Here is a 22,715-nt window from a genome sequence, read left to right on the forward strand (position 1 = left end):
CCAGACCCAGCACCGCGTTAAGCCTTGTGCTCAGTGGATTCTGCAAGTATCACTGACATTTGCTTAGGTAACGTTTTTCTTTCTCTTTAGGAATGGCTCGGGTTGCTATCGGTGTTTTGGTTTGTTTTGTGGAACTGCAGACTGTGTAGAGGCCGGATCACTCGCTTGGGTTGGGGCTATAAAATTCCACGTCAGCCCTCCCTCGGGGAATACCCTGAACTGCAGTAATCCGCTTTGGGAAGTTCTGTCAGGAAGGGGGTCTGAGTAGGTTCTGTGCTGGTGGTGAGTGGCCTTCACTACGGAGTCAGGCTTGGGTCGGAAGCCTTGACCCATAGGCCGCGATGGCGTTCATTCAGATGAGTCCCTGAGCCGCTAAATGAACGGAGATTAAATGGGAGGACGCAGGGAGAGCAATTATTGCTACAGTGCCCAGCAAAGAGGAAAGGTTTGATTTGCTTATTTAATCGCAACGAAACACTTTCAAAACTGTCATTCTAATTAAACTAAAGAGATCAGACTAATGTAATTAGGTTTGATTAGGGTCTGCGATCCTTTGCCTTCTTGCTACGGTTGGTAGCTCGCTGTCTGTTGACCATCACACTAAGCACCATCCTGAGGGGACTTGTCCGGGCCAGATCCCCATGACGGACAGCAGACCACCACGGTCTGTAATGCCACAGGGACATGAGGGATCTTAAAACGGAGGCAAGAAAACAATCACCCTAAAGCGTTGTCCCTGGCAAGGGGCAATTTTTAAGATCCCTTAAATCAGTGGTCGGCAAACCGCGGCTCGCGAGCCACATGCGGCTCTTTGGCCCCTTGAGTGTTCTAACGCCACTTCTTCAAAATAGACTCGCCCAGGCCGAAACCCGACTTCTGCGCATGGGCCACGAAGTTTCCATCGCACTGTACGTGCGTGCCCGCACGTGGTATTTTGTGGAAGAGCCACACTCAAGGGGCCAAAGAGCCGCATGTGGCTCATGAGCCGCAGTTTGCCGACCACTGCCTTAAATGATCCTTTCAAAGATTTCGAGGTGGCTGGCCAGCCGTCAGAGTTGGAGGAGGGCTTGCCCATGGCCACACACTAGGGACCAGACGATGGAAGCCTCTAGAAGGCGAGATTCCCTATCGCGCAGGACTTCGGCGCAGCCTCTGGCTCTGCCTGGCTGGGCTGTCGGCAGATATGACACACGTGTTAGGAAATATCCTCAGACTGCTCGCCTCTGGGAACTGTGTGACCCTTTAGATATGAATTACTCCTTTTGCAGGTTTTTTTCATGAAACGATTGAGCAAACACAAGAGCCACACGGTTATCAGAGAAGTAGCCGGGCACAAAGGGGCTTCTCACCCTAAATCTCCCCTTCACAGATGAGAGACAGTGGGGGCCAGAGAGGTTGGGGTTCACCTTCAGTGCCAGCCTGGCATCCAGGTCCCCCGCCCCAGGTGCCCTCACCCTGGGCGACAGACACTGCTCTCCTCCCTCGTGGGCCTGGGAGAAAACGCCTCTCTCCTCGATCCTGGGAGACCCGGGGCAGTGGCTGCCTGGCCTGGGTGTCTGTTTGAATCGCGCTGGCAAATGGTTTTCTCTCTTTTTTTCTGCACGCCGGCAACTTTTCAAAACCCACGGGCCGAGCCAGAGCGCTTCCTATTTCAGCAAAGCCCCTGTGGTTCCCATCTTCCCTCTGGCGAGTGATGGGCAGGCGGGTGGAGAAATGACCGGTCCACCTCTCTCACAGGACGTTCCCCCACGCAGCACAAGCGCCATGAAGACGGTCTAGGCCAGTGGTCGGCAAACCGCGGCTCGCGAGCCACATGCGGCTCTTTGGCCCCTTGAGTGTGGCTCTTCCACAAAATACCACGGCCTGGGTGAGTCTATTTTGAAGAAGTGGCATTAGAAGAAGTTTAAGTTTAAAAAATTTGGCTCTTGAAAGAAATTTCAATTGTTGTGCTGTTGATATTTGGCTGTGGACTAATGAGTTTGCCAACCACTGGGCTAGGCGGCTGGTCTGATGAGCCTTTTTTGGATATTTTAGGCTGAACTGAATAAGCTGCACACAAAGAGTGAAGGATACTTAGCGCGCTTAATAACACGTGATCCCAATGATTTCCTGCATACGTGCGTCTATCAATAAACATACACTGCACAGGAAATCGGAAATGCTAAGACTTAAGACCAGACATCAACATATTTATAAAGAGCTTTCAAAGATAGACAAGAAACCACAGACTTGACCGCTTGGTGAGTTCAACTGAAAAGGCTAATAAAATTTACGAAGCGGTTTTAGCATTTCCGAGCTGATGACTTTGGGGCTCGTGTTTTCTGCTCATGGCCCGGGGCTGTTTTAAGCATCCGGGCTACTTCACCTGTGAGAGGAGTGTCTGCAGAGCCAGGAGGCGGCCTTGGCTCGCTGCTTCGTGGAGAGGTGAGCGGTCTGCCCAGGAACCTGCGGAGAGAAGGCACACCAGTCTGAGGCCAGGCGAGCCCTCTGAGACAGGACCGACCCCGGAGGAACAGGGACCCCAGATCCAGGGTTCCCACGGGGACCAGGAAATTGGATTCTCTACAGGATCCTGACTGGCTGATCCCAAATCCCTCACCTTTGGAATTCTCTCCTTCAAAGACTAGGGGGATTAGGGTCACGAGATTTGCCACAAAACCACCCCTGTCTCATGGTTGTCCAGACAGAACCCCCCAAATACTGTTTTTGGCACGTTTAGCAGAGAATCAGCTGGACAAACTATCTCTCCATGCCCTCCCCTACCCTCACCCCCCACCCTGCTGTTTCCCTGCCTTGAGGTGTGAGGGGCTGCAACAAATCAAAATAATGTTATTTATGCAACAAATAATTGTAAAATCAATTCTAGTGCAATTTAAACAGTCACTTAGCTGCTAGTCAGACACACATTGTAGGCAAAGCATGCCTGAAGCCTATGTAAGCAAATGGGTCAGGAAAACTATTGGAAAATTGGTAGGGCATTCATTGTCCTTTAGACGCCACCGCATCGTCCCTCCCTGCATGTCGTGCCTTCGGCAAAGTCCACGTCCGCCTGTGCTTCCGTCTTGTGGATTTACAGTAGGCCTTCCCACACCGCAAACCACTCCACTGAATGAGACGCGGGGCACACACCACAAGGTGGCGAAACGACCCAGTGAACCTGCTCTAGGGACAGAAGTCAACGGCCAATCACCAGCCTTTTTTATGACCAGTGATACTTGGGGTTTTAATAAGAACACTGCTCCTAATGGGGAGGGGAAGAGGCTTTCTTCTATGCACTGGCATTGATTTATGACTAATGGCAATTACAGCTAACGTCGAATAGTGCTCCCCACACGAATGAGCTAGTCTAAGCACTGTGTTCGACCTCTCATTTAGTTCTCACCGCTCTGTCAGGTATATGCAACGATTATTCCTGTCTTAAAGGTGAGGAGCTGAGAGCTGGAAGAAACGAAATCATTTGAAGGGAGTCACATGGCTTCCTCCGGAGCTGAGCGAGTCAGACACTGCACTCCCCGTCTTGGGTCTGCCTTTCCATCTAGCAATGTTTCTCGCTCATCCAGAAGATTACTAAGCCAGACAGCCAATTCCTTGAGTTTTCAACGGAAAGAAGAGTTACGTTATTAGCTTTTGTGTGTTATTTCTTTCCATATGCAACACTCCTGTTATATATTAGAAGCAGGGTTGAAATAAATATTGCACACCAGTAAATATCCACTGATAGGACAGAAGTTGGTGTCGAGATAATAAATTATAAGAAATTGGAGCATTATATTCTCACTACCTGCATTGCAAAAGTCCCCATTGGAAATAATATTATTTTGGGGAACATGTTTCGAGTTGTAGCTTTTAAAATGAAATCTGATGCTTTGCAAATCATACACATCCTTGAACAACTTGATTGAGGAGTGAAACTCTGGAGGACTTTGGGACATATATCCATTCTCACTGTGAATATTTAAATAAGAAAATTATAGCCCGGCTGGTGTGGCTCAGTGATGGAGCGTCAACCCATGAACCAAGAGGTCACAGTTCAATTCCCCATCAGGGTACACACCCATGTTGCAAGCTGGATCCCCAGTAGGGGACATGCAGGGGGCAGCCAATCAATGATTCTCTCTCTCATTGATGTTTTTATCTCTCTCTCCTTCTCCCTTCCTCTCTGAAATCAATAAAAACATATTTTAAAAAAAGAAAATTATAATATTCACTTTCCAGAGAGATTGCGTATGTGTGAAACCACTATGTTCCGTTTATTCAGCAGAGCAGTGGTCAATTAATAAGGTGTTGAGTATTCAATGCTTAAATATGTTTGAATATTAATGATAAGCTATAATATTTATAAGAATCATGTGTGCCCTCCTGTTTAGGGGCTTAATGGAGTTCATTACCCTTAGCTTATCTCTAAAAGCTGTGCTGCATTAAATGAGGCCCATTGGCTAGCTGCTAAGCGTTCTTCCCTCATCATTAGCTACCATGGCAATTAACCAGCTGCCAGGGTGGGAACGCCGAGAAATGGCCTTTTGGGATTCATCCTGGGCTCACTTTGTTCAGGTAGATTATGAAGACCTTTCAGGGGCAGCAAAGTTAGCAATGTGTGCAGCTACGAGGAATCTGATATTCTTCTTGTGCACACTCATGTGTTTGTCCATCAGAAGGATTAGGTAGCCCTCTGGCCCATGTGAGCATTGCTTGCTGGTATTCACAAGAGAAAAAAGAAAAAGAAGGAAAAGGGTCATTTAGAAAATAGGCTACACAAGGACCAACACAGAGAATAAAATATGTGAATTTCCCACCTATATCCCACTCCCCAGGGTCCCCCTCACAGGACTGTCACATACCTTTCTGTCCCACTCTGTTATTTTGTTAAAGTCCATTACGGTGGAGAGAAAAAAATGCTGACGCCAGATCTTATGTGTTTGCTATTATTTCTATTAATATGACCTCCATTGGCATGAAACGGGAGTTAAATGTCACAGTAATCTGCTGGAAAGTGTAGGCAGGTGGTCAGGGACAAAACCACTGAAAACACAGCATGTCGGACGAGGGACCCCTCGGCCCACTGGGAGGGGACCACGCTTAGAAGAAATAACTGCCAGGTGAGTATTTTCCAGCTGAGCTCAGCTCTGCGCACTGCCTGGGACCCCTGCTGTCTGTTATTATTGCTTCCAGCAGGGGGCAAGCAAGAGCAGGAGGAGGACAGATGGAAATGGAGCCCAGGAGGAAGTGAGGAAACCAGGGGGGGTGTAGGGCCCAGAAGCTCCAGGAGGAAAGGATGGCCAGGCAGGGAGGGTGGCCTCCACGCAGCCATCTAACCTGAGGGCCAGTGTCCTCATCCAAGGGGAAGCACTGCCTTGGGGCAGGATGCCGGGATCAGGAATGAGCTTCGAGGGCCTGCTCTACAAGTAAGTAAGGCTGAGCATCCTGCTACACAAACCCGACAAACGGGGGAGATTTCAACGTGAACTTCAGGGAGCAATCCTTCTCCAAAACGAAGGAAACGCACGCCATAAATACAGCATCTATTTTTTAAATATATATCTATTGATTTCAGAGAGGAAGGGAGAGGGAGAGAGAGATAGAAACGTCAATGATGAGAGAGAATCATTGATGGGCTGCCTCCTGCACACCCCCCATGTCCCCTACTGGGGATCCAGCATGCAACCTGGGCATGTGCCCTTGACCGAATCGAACCTGGGACCCTTCAGTCCACAGGCCAACACTCAATCCACTGAGCCAAACCAGCTAGGACAATAGCAGCATCTATTGACTGAAATGATTTTTAGTGCTATCAACTTAATTAAATATACTATATTAAGCAATAGCGTGACTTACAAAGGTATTTAAGCTAGCAACAATGGCTGCTACATTGCCTTTCCTGTAAGCTGTAAGAAATAAAGATGTACCAATCTATTAAAGGAGTAGTTTACAGAACACACATGCTGTTCAATGAAAAACAAAACACAACGTGTTTTTATTTTTGTTTAACTTCTGCTGACTTAACTCCCCAGCAACCCCACCTCATTTGCTTCCTTGTACGTCCTTAGAAGAATTTCTGCAACTAATCTGGACAGAGGTGAGAATCAAAGGGACTATATCATGTTCCAGTTTCTGTTTTAAACTCGGTCTTCACCCTTCCCCCGCACCCCCAGAGCCTGAAATTTAGCACTTTTCTAGTCAAATGAGCTCAATACTCTCTCACCTTTCAATACAAATATGCTTCCTACTGGCAAGGTTTGCAAGCTTTCTTAAGACCCAACAAAATAAAATATCTTCACACACAACCCTTCAATCACTTTACAGTCTTGTTGGACTTCAATTCGGTATCTGAGAGTTTTTTTCAATGTCCAATTGAACTCTTTGGGATAATTCAGTGTGCAATTATTCAGTGTGAAAATCATTTTTACAGACTAGCTGTAAGTTCCGGCCCTCTAATCAAATGCCTGCTGTTACAGCCTCCCTGTCGCCACACAGGAGGTGACTGAGAATAAATTTAGAAACGACACGACTTCCCAGACATCTGGTATTTAATTTGCAGGGAGCGAGCCTGCCCTGATGGGTAAACACCACACGCCGGAGCAGCAACATTCCCGTCCTGAGACACATGCAGTCTAGGGGGGGCTGCACCCACCTAAATCGCCGTCTCCCCAGGGCACCTCAAGCCAGCCGCTCTCGAGGTAAATCCGACTCATAGCTCCTTTCTCATCAGCATAACAAAATAAGTGACTTGTCAGGTGCTGGTTCTATTCGGCCATTTTAAGGAACGCTCAGCTCCTTGTAACGTGACCTTCCTCCTCCAAAAAGCCAAGCAGCTTTGGGAAGTCTGACTTATTTCCAAAATGGCCTCCAATGACCACTCCTCTCTGAGAAACTGCTGGCCTAGCCTTCCTGGTTCTCCTTAGAGGGTGTGCCCTGCAGGAAATAAAGCAATTGCGTTTAGATCTCTGCCCCTGGTTGTGATGAAACCAGGTCATTTTTTAGGGACTCTGACTTCTCCCCACCTGAGCCCCACCCTAGGGGGGAGGGTGTAGACATGCTGGAGAGGTGAGGATCAGGGACATCTTCATAAAGGAAGCAGAGTGCAAACTCCAAATACATGTTATAGCTCCCTCTGTCACAGAACATGACATCAACCATCTTCTCCATAACGGACATGGGAGCCTAATTGCACAAACTCTTGCTACAACTGTGTAATTTCATGTTATCTTTCTTTAAAAAATATATTTTTATTGACTTCAGAGAGGAGAGGGAGAGATAGAAACATCAGTGATGAGAGAGAATCATTGATTGGCTGCCTCCTGCACACCCCACACGGGGGATCAAGCCAGTAACCTGGGCGTATGCTCTGACCAGGAATCAAACCCTGACCTCCTGGTTCATAGGTCGATGCCCAACCACTGAGCCAGGCTGGCCGGGCTCATATTATCTTTCTTGAAGGAGATCCCATATATGGATCAGCTGCAGGCTTGACAACTTCCGGCCCATCCCTACTCACACGTTTACAGAAAAATTAAAACCACCAGGCATTTGCCGACCTCTGTTGTTTACTCTTCTGTTGACCAGATTAAGCAGAAGAATGGAGCCACAGAAACCCTGGAGGACATGGCTGATAAGGAGGGAAGAAATGTGTTGCCAAAACCCCTCCCCTCAAAGATTGAGACTGACCCTGTCTCTCCATTCTCATCACCTCTCTGAAAATTCCCCGAATAAATCTAGTCAGTATCTGAAACCACCAGATTTTTCTGGGCCCTGGGAACTTCAGGTGTATATACTGAATTACATGAGCATGCAGGTTACCCTAACCGATTTTTTGTTCATGGTCTAGAGCCCTCTAATATTTATTAAGAAGATAGTGTGTGGGCCTAATAGAAAAAAAAAAAAAAAACAAGAAAAAAAAAAAAAAACAACACAGGTAAGTGAAAGAACTACATGGCTTATTTCAAGAAACAAGACAACATTTTCAACCAATAGTGGTTTCCCAAATTTAAGAGGGCAAGTTTTCAGACACTTTTTGTAGACAGTGCCTGGGAAGGCACATGGGCATTTCGTTAAATTGTTGTCAGCTGAACTCAGGGCAATAGGCAGAGCCATACCCTGGGAACATGCTTCCCCAATGAGGCTGGACATGTTATCAGCTTGGCCTTCATATCAGCCCAGGTGTCGGCGGGGGCGGGTCTAGATATGTAAATCCAGTCAAGCGCTAGGAATGCTAGGGCCTACTGAAGAATGCAAATAAGCTCCTTTGATCCTAAGTTTTGGTGTTACTTCTTGGTATTGGGGGTATAAAATCAATGTGCTGCATGGGCTGAGTCGTGGCTGCCTCTCCATCAGAGAGAATGGCGTCCCACCTGGCTCCCTTCAGTCTGCAGGCTGACGCTCTAAGACAGATGAAGAATATAGTCTTAAATTCAAGCACAGTCATTTTCAAAGAATTGTCATAGATATTGATGATGCCATGTGCTTCCTTGCAAGGAGGCAGCTGGTATTGGCCTAGGAACTCCTGTTAGTCCTTTATTTTTCATGAGTCCACATCCTCCCGAGCCCAGTCCTTGCATCTCTCTACACCCACCCTCCAGCGCATCCCTCTAGTCTCATCGATATAAATATCCACTTGTTGATCACCCCAAGTTATATCTCCAGACCAGCTCTCTCTGCTGAATTCCAGACTTGTGTTTCCAGCTCTAAACTTGTGTTTCCACACACAAACAGGAAAGTCAACTTCACGTGTCCAATGCTGAACCCTTGCTGTGACTCTCCTAAAACTCCCTCCTTTCGGCACAGGGCACCCCAACTCCTCCAGGGGCTTCGAGGCCCAAACCTTGTGTAATCAAACGCTAATTTCCCCGCTTCTCATACCCCAGTGAATCCTTCTGCCTCTGCCATTCACACATGACCCTGACTTTGATTATCATCTCATGATGTCCACTGCTGCTACCCTCGCTCAAGCCACCATTACCACCACCCCGCCCCGGCCCCCGACCTACTGCAAAGGCCTCCTGGCTGTCTGTGTGTCTGCACCCATGTCCTTCCATCAGTCTGTCCTGAGCGCAGGAGCCAGAAAGAATCCAGTGGCCTGTCTACTCACCCAGAGTGAAATCCACAGTCCCTGTCATGCCCAGCAGGGGTCTCCCCGGGATCCAGGTTCTACCTCTCCCTCCCTCCATCTCCCAGGCTCAGTTGCACCTGCCTCCCTGCTTTTCCTCAAACACACCACATGCCCTTCTGTTCACTCCGACACACACACACACACACACACACACACACACACACACACACACACGCTTCCTCCCTGACTCCTGGTCTTCACAGAAATACCACCTTCTGTGAAGTCCTGCCTGGCCCTCCCTGTCATCTTCAGCAAGATGCAGCGACCGTCCAGATTGCTTTTCACCTATTTGTTTCCAGTGGTGGATATCATAGGGTCATTGTTTCATGTCACAAAATACAACTCTACAACATTTTAAATGCTACTATATAATATACTAGAGGCCTGGTGCATGAATTCGAGTACCAGTGGGGTCCCTCGGCTTGGCCTGTGGGATTGGGCCAAAACTGGCTCTCTGACATTCCCCGAGGGGTCCTGGATTGCGAGAGGGCACAGGCCAGGCCAAGTGACCCCACTGGTGCATGATTGGGACCAGGGAAGGATGCGGGAGGTTGGCCAGCCGGGGAGGAACCACGGGAGGGCTCCAGTGCATGTCCAGCCCATGTCGCTCAGTCCTGATCAGCCAGACCCCAGCAGCAAGCTAACCTACCAGTAGGAATGTCTGCCCTGTGGTGGTCAGTACACATCATAGCGAGTAGTTGACTGGTTAACTGGTCAACTGTCTGCCCCCTGGTGGTCAGTGCACATCATAGCGAGTGGTTGAGTGGCCGTAGTATATCATTAGCATATTATGCTTTGATTGGTTGAATGGATAATCAGATGACCAGATACTTAGCATATTAGGCTTTTATTATATAGGATATTTCTTTCTATAGGTTTACCATTACCATTTAAATTCTCACTAAAATTGCTGGGAAAATTCAAAACAAAAGCTAAAGAAAGTTAGCTAATTTTTCCTTTTTTAAATTTTAAATCAAAGCATGAGACATTTTTACAATAATTTCACTATATTTAAACCATATCAAAGAAGATCATGTAAAACTATATTTTCTTTACACAAAATTAGATTTTTAACATAATGTTATAGTTTATTTTCAACCTCCTCTGGAATCTATCTTCCTTGAAGATATGTGAGACTCCTCTAGGTGAATTAATGTACTGCTATTTTAATTTTTTTATCACCTCACCCAACTCTGTGACGTTGCTCAGACCTGTGGTCATGTACATATTTAGGTGATTGACTCTTCATTTCAGGAAGGACAGGAAGCTCTTTATTCTACACTAACTGATTGCCCATCTTTCTTCCGGGCTCAAGAACCTTGAGACTGCCAAGACCGGTTTGGCTCAGTGGATAGAGCGTCAGCCTGTGGACTGAAAGGTCCCAGGTTCGATTCCGGTCAAGGGCATGTACCTTGGTTGTGGGCACATCCCCAGTAGGGAGTGTGCAGGAGGCAGCTGATCAATGCTTCTCTCTCATCGATGTTTCTAGCTTTCTATCCCTCTCCCTTCCTCTCTGTAAAAAATCAATAAAATATATTTTAAAAAAAAAAAAAACCTTGAGACTATTCATTACTGTTTTCCAGAACCTAGCACAGTGCCCAGGACACAGTAAGTACTCAATAAACACATGCTGAATTGTTAAATTGTCTTCTCTGTAGTTAACCACCTTTTATCTAAGATAATTTGTTCTTAATCTTTACTGATAAATGCATCAATAAAAAGTAACTAAAAGGCCCTGGCTGGTGTGGCTCAGCATCTCCTAGTGCACCAAAAGGTCACTGGTTCGATTCCCAGACAGGGCACATGTGCAAATTGTGGGCCTGGTCCCCAGTCAGGGTGCATATGAGAGGCAATTGATTGATGTTTCTCTCTCAGATGGGTTTCTCTTTCTCCCTCCCTTCTTCTCTCTCTAAAATCAATGAAAAAAAAATTTTTTTAAAGTAATTAAAAGGACATGTAATTTGGGGTGAGGAAAAAGAATCAAGTTGCTTCCTTGGTCTTTTAAAGAAATTATAATGTTTGTTCTATTTAAAAACATCCTTGTATATTTTAAAATCCTATATAATAAAACCCTAATATGCAAATTGACCGAACGGCGGAACAACCGGCAGAACGACCGGTTGCTATGACGCACACTGACCACCAGGGGGCAGATGCTTAATGCAGGAACTGCCTCCTGGTGGTCAATGCGCTCCCACAGGGGGAGTGCTGCTCAGCCAGAAGACGGGCTCCGGGCTGGCAAGCACAGCAGCAGTGGCGGGAGCCTCTCCTGCCTCCGCTGCAGGTGGGTGGTAAGGAGCAAGGGGTTCCAGACTGCCAGAGCCCTGGACTGCAAGAGGGATGTCTGACTGCCGGCAGGCGGACATCCCCTGAAGGGTCCCGGACTGCCAGAGGGCACAGGCGGGCTGAGGGACCCCACCCCACACAGTGCAGGAATTTTGTGCACCGGTCCTCTAGTTTTATAATAATTTATATATAGTTTTCAGACTCCAACCATTACAGAGTTTGGGGGGAAGTAGGGTGTCATTTTTACCTCTGAATCTTCATTTCCAGCCTTTAAGTCTACCATTGACCACCCTGGCGTTCTACTGAAATAAATACTTAGGTTGGCCTTTCCAACATCAGTTTCCTCACCTAGCTCCTCTTTGGTACTGCACCCATTCTCCTTGATACCGCTCATGCTTTTCTACTGTGAAAACTAGTAAGTTTATGTCAGAGCACTTTAAAAAGTTCTACTCGTGTCCTTGCCCACATCACCCTAGTATGTTCTGGTCCAATTTATTATTTATTTAAAAAAATAAATATTTTTATTGATTTCAGAGAGGAAGAGAGAGAGAGATAGAAACATCAATGATGAGAGAGAATCATGGATCGGCTGCCTCCCTCACGCTCCCCACTGGGGATCGAGCCGCAACCTCGGCATGTGCCCTGACCTCCTGATTCATAGGTCGATGCTCAACCACTGAGCCAGGCCAGCCGGTCTCCGATCCAATTTCAATGATTCAAAATTTCCATACTTATTTGCTTGTAAACAGTCTTTTCCTGCTTAACAGCACCTTTCCTTGTCTCCACACCTGCCGAAACGGAAAGGCGCGCAGCCCAGGGGCCGCAAGTTTGACACGCAAATGCACGTGCAGGTGCGTCTCCCACACTAACAGGGGCCCCATGTGCCTGCTGCGTGCTGCACCAGGTGTCTCAGCAGCTGCCCCCGGAATGCAGCCCCGGGGGAAGTTAGTTTTGCAAAAAGACCTCCACAGAGTTTATTTCAGGAGCCAACAGACCCGCCGTGGCTGCCACTAACCTTGACTGGTCAGGAGGCCCCAGCTAGCGTGTCGTTTGGAGGCACCTTCTTCTCCCCTCTCCAGCCTTCTTTTCGGGGGGGCCTGCTGAAGGCGGCCCCTTTCCCCAGCAGCATCCCCGGGCATCGCGTGCTGGGCGCGTGTCCGCCACAACCGGGCGGCATAGGAGCAGGTGCCCCAGCCGCGAGCAATCCCCGCGGCGGATGCTGGCTCCCTCTTCCTTCCCCGGGCCTGTCACAGGCCCTGCGTGTCACTGGAGAAGGGCCTGACATTGAACTCCGTGCAGAACGGCTGGGAGGTGCGGGGTGGGGGCAGGGCCAGGCATGCAGGACCATTTCCTATTTTTAAAGCTGCAGCCGGAAGTATTTAACTATTTCTGCGATACAGCAAGCAAAAAACGCGTCCATGTGCCTTTCCTGCTCGGAAACTGAGCAGAAACGAGAGCTCTGTCTTTCAAACATGAATGATGTACACATCAGTCGGGGGTAAAGTGGCCCGTGGCTACGGCTCCAGACAGCACTTCGCAGCCAGAGGGCTCAGAAGCCCTCAGCACACCGTTCCTTTCTCCTTCCTCCTGGGGAAGAAAGTGTCTGTGATCTGGGTCAGCTGGCCGCTGGCTCCCGCTTCACCTGGTGAGGGTCTAAGTTTAGAATTGGCTGCTCTACAAGATCACAGTCGCTTTTTTAATAGGCACAGCTCACGATTGTGTTTTTTCTGGAGGTCACTTCTAGACCAAAAGACGTCAGCAGGCAGTTTAAGTGCAGCTGAGATTTCCCACCCTAAAAGGCAGAGGGGAGAGCAGCTGGGGAGAGGGGAGGGGAAAACCACACATGTGCCTGGCATGCTTGGCTGGCACGGGAACTTGACCCTGTCCACGGCTGAGTGGAGCATGACGGGGCTGCGAGGATTAACTGAGCTGGTGATCCTGTTACACGGCGCTCACAGCCGAGATCTGCCCTGATGAAAAACGGCCACGGGTCCTGTGACCCATCTTTACTTTTTTAATCACTGTTTTTTAGACTCTACCTTCTGTGGGCATATATGGGAAAAAACATCACGGGGTATTGTCTTCAGAGAACAAGCAGGAGAAACAAACATTGTGTGAGTAAAATTATTTCCATGCACTTCCTGCCATAGTGGATTGCCAATATTTACCTCCAAGTTATCCCCAATGACAACAAGGATATCTATTCCTTATCTGGTATTAAGTTCCAAATGATTTACCTCCAAGTTATCCCTGATGAATACCTAGGATATCTCTTCCTTATCTTGAATAAGTTCCAAATGACTTTGAATTAAGTTCTAATCCTCCAAACTCTGCGGCCCAGGAGGGGCCAATATCTTAATCACAGCTCAGTTTCCTTTCCTCTAAAATCAGGAACCCAGAAATTGTGGTCCATCCATATGATAACATGCCTATGGTTAGACCTCATTAAGCAACGGAATTTTTCAGCTCCATTATAACCTTACTAGAGGCCCAATGTGTGAAGATTCATGCAAGAATAGGCCTTCCATCCCCTGGCTGCTGGCACCCGGGATCTGGGCCTTTGCTCTGGCCGCCGCCTTCTGCCTTCACTCTGGCTTGGCTGCCGCCATCTTTGTCGCATCAATTTGCATATTCCCTCCTTATTGGCTGTGGGCACTGCCATCTTTGTCATGAAGTGACGGTCAATTTGCATATTCTGTCTTTATTAGATAGAATGGGACAAGCATTGTACTATAAGCAGCCCATCATTGACAAAACTTTATGTGGTGCATGTCTGTAATCATTCTTTCTCTCAATAAAGAAGTCAAAGTTTAAAGTAAAGAAATAAATAACAATAAATAATAAATAAAAGGAGGAGCCCGGGAAAAGATCCCTCTTTCAGGCTGTACCATTCTTTAGTTTTCAGATCCTATGGCTCACATACAAAGGGTGAGGTGGCATACGAGCTTTAGGCATGTGATGTTACCACAAAGGAGGCCAAACTTCCCAATGGAACCGGCTCAGCCCAGGCTGTCTGCATGGGGCACAGGATCCCAGCGGAAGTTAGGCAAGGCTGAAGGGTGGTCAGCACAGGGCCTGCCTGCTCAGTCCAGCACATGCACATGTGCCCGTTGTCATGCCTACCACTCCTTATCCCCCCATGGAGTCCATCAGCGAGTTTGAAGATCTCCACAAGCCACACAGTCACAGTAAGTAATTTTTGTTGGTAAAATACATTTCAATTTTAAATTTTTGAGTTTTTGGATTTGCACTTTTATTTTGTTATAGTAAACTACATAAAGGAGGATCCTATATAATAAATAGGTAATATGCAAATTGACCATCACAACCTCACACAAGATGGTTGCCCCCATGTGGTCACAAGATGGCCACCACAAGATGGCCGGCAGAGGAGAGCAGTTGTGGGCGATCAGGCCAGCAAGGGAGGGCAGTTGTGGGCAATCAGGTCTGCAGGGGAGGGCAGTTGGGGACGACCAGGCCGGCAGGGGAGGGCAGTTGTGGGTTATCAGGCCAGCAAGGGAGGGCAGTTGTGGGCGATCAGGCCTGCAGGGGAGGGCAGATGGGGGGGACCGAGCCTGCAGGGGAGAGCAGTTGGGGGCAATTGGGCCAGCAGGGGAGCAGTTAAGTGTCGATCAGGCTGGCAGGGGAGTGGTTAAGGGGGTGATCAGGCTGGCAGGCAGAAGAGGTTAGGGGCAATCAGGCAAGCAGGCAGGCAGGCGAGCAGTTGGGAGCCAGCAGTCCCAGATTATGAGAGGGATGTGGGATGGAGCCTAAATCAGCAGCCAGACATCCCCCGAGGGGTCCCAGATTGGAGAGGTTGCAGGCTGGGCTGAGGGACACCCCCCCCCCCCAGTGCACGAATTTCATGCACCGGGCCTCTAGTGTATTATAAAAATGGGGATAATTTTGTTCTTAAAACAATCTTGGACGCCTGTGTATATTGATCTACATATGCCTGCCTCCTCCACGGGGCTGCGCACTGGGATTGCAGGGACTGAGGACATGCATCTGTGATCTCACAAAAAATAAAAGTTAGCTTAAGGAGTATTTGAATGGGGAATTCCCAGGAATCCTTCAAGAGGGCTTCCTATAGTCCGCAGGTTAATAGATGTGCAGTGCAGTCTGGGAGAAGTCCCTGGACTTAGTTTACTGAGCTGTGTGCTGTGCTGGCCTGTGGAACGCACATAACAATTCACCTAAATAATCAGGTGGACTAGTGAGCTAATTCTCTCAGAATGTTTACATGCATCCAAAGCAAAAGTCTGTTTTAAAAGTGACTCCATGGCATGGAAGGAAAATGCCATTACAGTTAATTTACTAGAAAAAAATAAGGAACAAGAGATTGAGTCAACTGAGCATGCTCCCTCTGCTGTGTGATTCCCTAAAAGCATGCACAGAGAAGCGAATGCACTGGGACAGGATCATTCGGATGCTGTGATGGGGTAAGGAAGGATGCCCAGGGACCTCTGAGTGCGCAGAGAGCCTGGCCGCTTCCTCGGTGTGAGCACAAGAGTGGACGGGACAAGCCGCAGGAGATGGATGGGCCTTATGAGTAGGAAGAGGTTTCCAAGCCAACCAGGATCAGATGAAACGCCAGGGGCACTGATGAACATTGTATGCCACAGGTGATAAAGGACCGGGAACTATATGTCAGAGAAGCAGGGGACATTCCGTAGACGGGAGGTGGCACGCTATTACTCCCCACGAAGGCTAAAGAGGCAGTGCAAAGCTTGAGGGAAGGCGATGGGAAACGGAACAGGGTGATTCCGTCCCCCGGAGCCGTTCTATTCCCATTTTAACCAACCCCCGGAAGTGACTGAGAACTCGGGGACCTGTGCTTGTCTGGCTCCCACTCCGCAGAGAGAAAGTAACGGTAAGACTGTCAGAGAAAAGCAGTGGAAAGCCTCAGAGAGATGAAGGCTCGTCTGCGGGAAAGAAATCCTGATGCTTTTAGATGCTTCACAACGGAAAGCTGGTACCGAAGCGGGACTGTGATGCACATCCACAGAATCATGCAATTGCGCTGAGTGAGTGGACTTTTTCAAGAAATTCTGTAAAACCAGAACGTTGGGCCGATCGCCAGCCACAGTTTTAACAGGTGAATTTGGGACACAGGTGTAAAATGTAAACTTTTTTTAGTTTACACAACCAATCACACACGTCAGGAGTTCAGTGCTTCCAAAAGCTGGCGTTTAGCTAAACTCGGGAGTGAGTAACCCACAGACACAGACTCCTGAGGGCGTATTTCTCAATTTGGGGGCTTCGATCATGAAGTTCCTCCACTGTCAGCAAAAGATCAAGATGAACAGACCCTTGCTTGGATCTGGGGTGGCAATCTCCCCCACTTATAAACTCTGGAATATTCCAAACATAGAAGCTACCCACCACCCAGCTTTACAGTTATCAACTCACAGGGAGTCTGGCTTCATCGGCAACCCACCCCCTCCCTCCCATCCCCACTCCTCGGCTTATTTTGAAGCAAATCTCATGATATAGTTTCATCCATAAATAGTTCAATATGTATTCTAAAAGATGAGGACTCTTTGTAATCATAACTACAATAGGATAATCACACAAAAACCATAATTCCAATATACCGGCTAATATAGGGTGGACATTTTTATTCCCCAAAGAGCAGCCCCATCCACACACTGCTTTCTGTAATTATACCTAAATGGATATAACCCTCAAATCCTTTATCTTGGAGCAAAAGTCTGTGTCTATCCATTTTGTAAAATGTCTTTTAAAAAAGATAAGATACCCAGCCCTAAAAAAGGAATGGTTAGTGTTTCTCCATTACCAAGAGCTCACAAAGTACAAGATAAACCTTCACCTGGAATCATCACAAAGATCTTTTGCTACCTGTGGGCGCTAAACTCCCGCCGTTGCTGAGTCCCATCTGGAACTGGCCATTATTCAGCCCTTGAGTCAGCGTTGCTGCGAGTTTCCTTAGGAAGCCATGCGTCTGTGTAACTCTCAAGAATCATTTCTGAGCCCCATTTTTGTCCCATGTTAACGTTGAATCTATGTTATTTAAACATGAGTGCCTAGATCTGTTGGCCTAGTGATGGGGACTGAGGCAGATGAGGTCTGGGGGCAAGCCTGACCTCTGACCTCAGTGTCCTGGGGAAATGGAGCAATTGTTCTCTCACAGTTACCCCTTGTTTCAAGGGTCATTGACGGCTTATACAAAGGTTGCTGGGAAACAGATAGTGACAGCGTGTGGTCCCTGGGAGCTCTCCTCCGCGTGGGAGCTGCGTGATTAGGAAAGGCCACCGGGGTCTGAAAAATCACCAGAGAAGACAAATTTGGGATCGTTAGAAACCACACATCTAACATCAGGGCCTAGACACCGGGGTGAAGGACATTTTATTAGCTTGTGCTTTTATTGTAGATACGGAACCAAAAGGGGAGGGGCTCCTATTGAGGGACATGTACCTGACCCCAATGTCCAGGAAACTTCGCAATGAAGAGTAATTCTCCTTTGCTGGTGCGTACAGGTGATTTCTGCCCTGCTCAAATGTGTGTTAACATCGAGGGCTAACATCTTCTCAACATGTTTAAAATATCTTCTATGATGTTATAAAAGATACGATGTCCTTGAATTTGGAATATTTTAAACTATACCAAATGACTGAAATGGTTTTTTTTAAGACACACAAATACTAATTCCTATATGTAGAAAGAAAATAATAAAATGTGATTTTAATTCAAAGTACCCAAATGCTTAAATCATGAGACACTAGCATAAATTCTAACTCCTCAGGTATATTCATCTCTCATTGTGTAATGAAAGAATAAGGTGGTGGATGTCATTCATTCATTCATTCCTTATCAACATGTCCTGGGGGCACAAAAAAAAGAGAGTTGCTGCCCACTTAAAGCCGAGACTCCAGGGAAACATTTTAGAATTGCATGGACCTCGATCGCTGTGTAAGTAACCTTCGTACATCTGGGGATCAAAGGTTCTTCCGGTCATGCCAAACTCAGCAATTCCCACCTCGGGGTTACAGCGATGGCCCCATAACTACTAGAAAGATCCACAAAATGTCTGACGTACTTTCACTGCGCAAATGGAAAGCAGTGACCCGTGGTCCTCAGGAAAGGGGACACAACCTTGCCGGAGACAGTGCATTTCCATCACTAAGACTGTTGTGAAGCCCGAAACGTTCTGAGGAAAAGTAGGCAAAAACGGTCCTGGCTGTCGCCATTCTTCTTACCATGGTATCTTTGAAATCGTTAAGCTAGCGTGTAAAGTGTGAAATGAACGGAAGGTACCAAAATGAAAGGCGCCGTTGTGAAAGAAAAATAACAAGGAAGATGTACCCAAAGACATCGATTTTGTTTTTGAAAACGGAACTAGACATTTCTCCAGACACCTGATAAACGTGTATATAGAAGAGCTTATATAGTGCACTTTAAAAAAAATCCTGGTTTTATTTTTAGGCACAATAGATAGAAATAAAATATGTTAAACTCTCATGGATGTGACTTTTAAAAAATCAATTTTACTTGCATTAGCAATTTAACTGCCTTTGACTTAACAAATCCCAAGAAAGCCACTCCGTGCAAAATAAGGGTGCAATTAGGAGCCTCAACTCGGCCACAAACCACAGAGCTGGGTCTCTATTCTAGGTCAGCCAATTGCTAAACTTGTTACGTTGGGAAAATCACTTAATTTCTTGGTGCTTCGATTTCCTTATCAGAAAAATGGGATAACAACCCTACCTCCTAGGATGTCTGTGAGAATCAAATGAATTACTAAACAAATAAGAACAACGCCTGGTACACAGTGCTCAATTAACGTTAGTATTCACGGCATTATTCTTACTCGTGTATAATGTAAATATAAATGTGCTATTCATGCTAACTTTAGCAAATCTTGTCTCTCTGTATAGTAGTTAAGTTCAAAAGCAAACTAAAAACTTACGACTCTCAAGTACTTCAGTTACCTGTAAACACCACACCTTTGTGTGGTTCATCAGCGGCTCAGTGACGATGGTGTATGTAAAACAGCTCCTGGTAGCCTGTAACTTCACTGCTTTGTAACCAAAACACAACAGATGAGCCAACAAAAACAGCCCATGAAGATGAAGCAACAAAAATCACAGACTAGAAGAGTTACAGACTCAGATGATACATCAACCCTAGCTCATGGTCAGTCTACTGGTTGCAAAGAAAGAAATGCTAGTTGATATATAATATACTAGAAGCCCAGCGTGCAAAATCGTGTGGCCCCACCCACCCGTGTGCGCTCACAGCCCTGCCCACCCACGCATGTCTCGTCACACACGCAGCCTTCTGGTGACCGGTCTTTGGTTGTTACAGCGTTATGACCACTGGGTTTTTATTATATAGATAATGGACCAGCCACTTTCAGGTAAAAGTCATATTTTAGAAAATACTTAAAACATTAGAAATAAAAATAAAAATAAAAAAGGGAAGAAGCCACAGATTTCAAATTAATTGAAAGCACAAAGTCTCTCGAATATGCTTTATTCTTATCAACATCCCTGTTCTGGAAGATTGTGTCAGTGGGGATAAAGGAAGAAGATCTGGACAGTTCCCATGTGAGTTTTGCTGAGTTGAATCAAATTCAACCCAGGTTGAATTTTAGCTGTTTGTTGCTGGGTAAATGCCGGTTTAACAGACACAGAACTGATGGCGGTCATTAGATGAGCAATAGTGCCCGTGTCTTGCACTGAAAATGCCTTGATAAATTTAACGGTCACTACCTCTGGCTTTCCAGAGTTGATGTGAAAGTGGGCACAGTCTAAGCCGTGACTTCATCATGCCCAGGTTTCCTCCCAAACTTCTCTTATGTCCATGTTCGTTAACGTCCAATACCAGCAACGACGTTGAGTCAGAGGTCTGGATGATGCTCCTGTCTGTTACTATTACTACCTGTTCTCTCAGAATCCATTCTGGCCATCATCCAATCCCTTTTCCCTGTATTGATTAAGTGATACGTCTGGGACTTGCTTCACAATGATCCCCACAGTAACTTCTGCAGGTTTGGTCATGTGCTTCTGCCAAGGCGAGGTCATGTCTCCCAATGGGACACCATCTTTCTGCTCACTTTATGGGCCAGTATGTTATTTAAGAAGGAGACTTTATGAGAATAGATTTCTTAGAAAGCTAATTCCTCTTGCTAGATTTGGCTTGCTGATATTTTATTTAAGATGTTTGTATCTATATTCATGAGTGAGATTTGATTAATTTTTAAATTCCATTTCCCTTCCTCTTCTCTGAAAGTTATACATCATATTTAGTTTTTAAACACTGTCTGTGCCTAAACTTTTATGCAGATCCGACATTAAGGAGAGCTAAAATAAGATTGGAGCTATAATCTTGTCTCTGTAAGAGGAATCTCTCCAGGATAAATTGGGACTGACACGGGCCGTGTGCGCCAAGCACAAACTCAGTGCTGCGTGGGACATCGCATGTGAACCACACTCGCATCCACACCTACTTTTGTCCACAGCACAAAATACACAAACTGCCACTTCCTCTCTACCAAGGATCGCGCTAAGGCACCATAGAGGATTGAGGCCTGGGACCTTCTTTGGAGATAAGACCTCACCCCAGTGCAGAGTGTCTTCCTCTAACTGTGGCCACCTCCTCGATAAATCTCCATTTTATCCTACAACCAGGTGCACATCACCCACCTGTGACCTGTCACCCTCAGCTAAGGTGGCCCAAGCCTCGCTCCAGCCCACTGCCCTCCCGACACTTGGTCCTCCAACCCTGGGCTCTCAGGAGTGTCCAGATGGCCTGGCCAGTCCCCGCTCACCACCAGGAAGCGATGAGACACCTTCTGTGAGCCATGTACACTTAATCAGACACACACAAACTCTCCCCAAATTGATCGTGGTATAAAATCAGTAAAGGGTAAGCCTTTTGCAGACCCTATGACAAGTGATGGACCAGGATATAACAGGGAGGGAGGAAGAATGACGCTGTTGAATCAGATTTTTCTGGGATAAGCTTTCAAAACGTTGGGGGAAAAAGCTCATCTTAAAAAAGAAGGCCTTTGCAAACCATCTGTCGGAAATGTGCAGGCCAGCGTCCCGCGGCCAAGAGCTGCGGACGGGACGCTGAAAGGTCGCAAAGCTTAAATCAGTGTCGCAGAACCAGATGTGAGCAGAGAATGCGGTGTGGGCAGCCCAAGGGCAGCTGCTTATGCAGCGCTGAGGACACCGTGGACTGTCTTGCAGACAGGAAGGCTCACCCTGAACCACATCGCTGATGACACCAGGGATGCTGAGAACGAGGGCACATGCCTGGGTTGTGGGCTCGATCCCCAGTAGGGGGCATGCAGGAGGCAGCCAATCAATGATTCTTTCTCATCATTGATGTTTCTATCTCTCTCTCCCTCTCCTTTCCTCTCTGAAATCAATAAAAATATATTTTAAAAAAAGAGCTTCTGTCCACCAAAAGAAAAAGCCATACAAAGTGAACTAGCCACAAAAGAGCATTGTAATTGGTTCTCTTAAGTTTTATTCATGTCTATCTAATTGTTAGCATATATAAATAACTTCTAAAAACCAATGAAAAATCACTCAAAAGAATAGATGGCAAAATATGTGGCAGGCACATCCCAGAAGAGGACATACAAATGTCCAATCAACATAGGAAAATGGTATGAGTCAGGGAAGTGAAATTTAAACCATGGGATACACTGCGTGCCCACCCGACTGGCTACATTGAAGAATACGGAGAATACCGAACATTAGCAAAAACGGGCAGTGCCAGGAATTCCCATACACTTCTGGTCTCACCACAGACACAGCTGTGATAGAAAACAGTGTGGCACTATCTCAAAAGCAAAGACACACGCGCTGAGTGGCCTGGCCACACCACTCGCCAGCCTTGCACGATCACTCCTCCTCACTCTCTATAGCCATGTCATTGGAAACTGCCCCAAATGGGGAGCGGAGTTCACAGCATCGAAATGAAGGAACTCCGGATACCTATAGGTAAATCTTTCCATCCTGGTGCCCAGGGAACAGAGGATGTCATGAAAGAATGTGTAAAAACTGGTTCAATTCCCACAAAATGTCAAAGTAGGCCAAACCTCACCTTACCCACCAGGGATGTAGTCATAGGAGTGAAAACCATCAAGAAAGGCAAGACATGATGGCCATCCCAGCCAGGCGCCCTGTCGCTGGGCACGGGGTGGGCGCTAGGGCTGGGTAGGGTGACCTGGGAAGCTTCTGGAGTTCCAAGAATGTTGGCTACGTCTCGACTAGGATGGTGGTTCGGCAAGTTTGTGCTTCACAACCTCTTACTAAAGCCTGTAAATGGGTTCTCATTCACCCCGCTG

At 47.0% G+C, this 22,715-nt stretch overlaps 1 protein-coding gene across 1 annotated transcript in view; it reads right to left on the reverse strand.

Annotated features, from left to right (window-relative positions):
• The window catches only part of ASB5 (ankyrin repeat and SOCS box containing 5), a 47,405-nt gene that overhangs the window by 8,527 nt on the left and 16,163 nt on the right, over nucleotides 1-22,715 (reverse strand). The window contains exon 2 of the mRNA XM_079779496.1: nucleotides 2,366-2,445. Within this exon, the coding sequence (XP_079635622.1) occupies nucleotides 2,366-2,445 (80 nt within the window). The remainder of the gene's footprint in view (nucleotides 1-2,365; nucleotides 2,446-22,715) is intronic.

The sequence above is a fragment of the Cnephaeus nilssonii genome (genome assembly GCF_951640355.1).
Source record: "Cnephaeus nilssonii genome assembly, chromosome: 8".
Classification (NCBI taxonomy): domain Eukaryota; kingdom Metazoa; phylum Chordata; class Mammalia; order Chiroptera; family Vespertilionidae; genus Cnephaeus; species Cnephaeus nilssonii.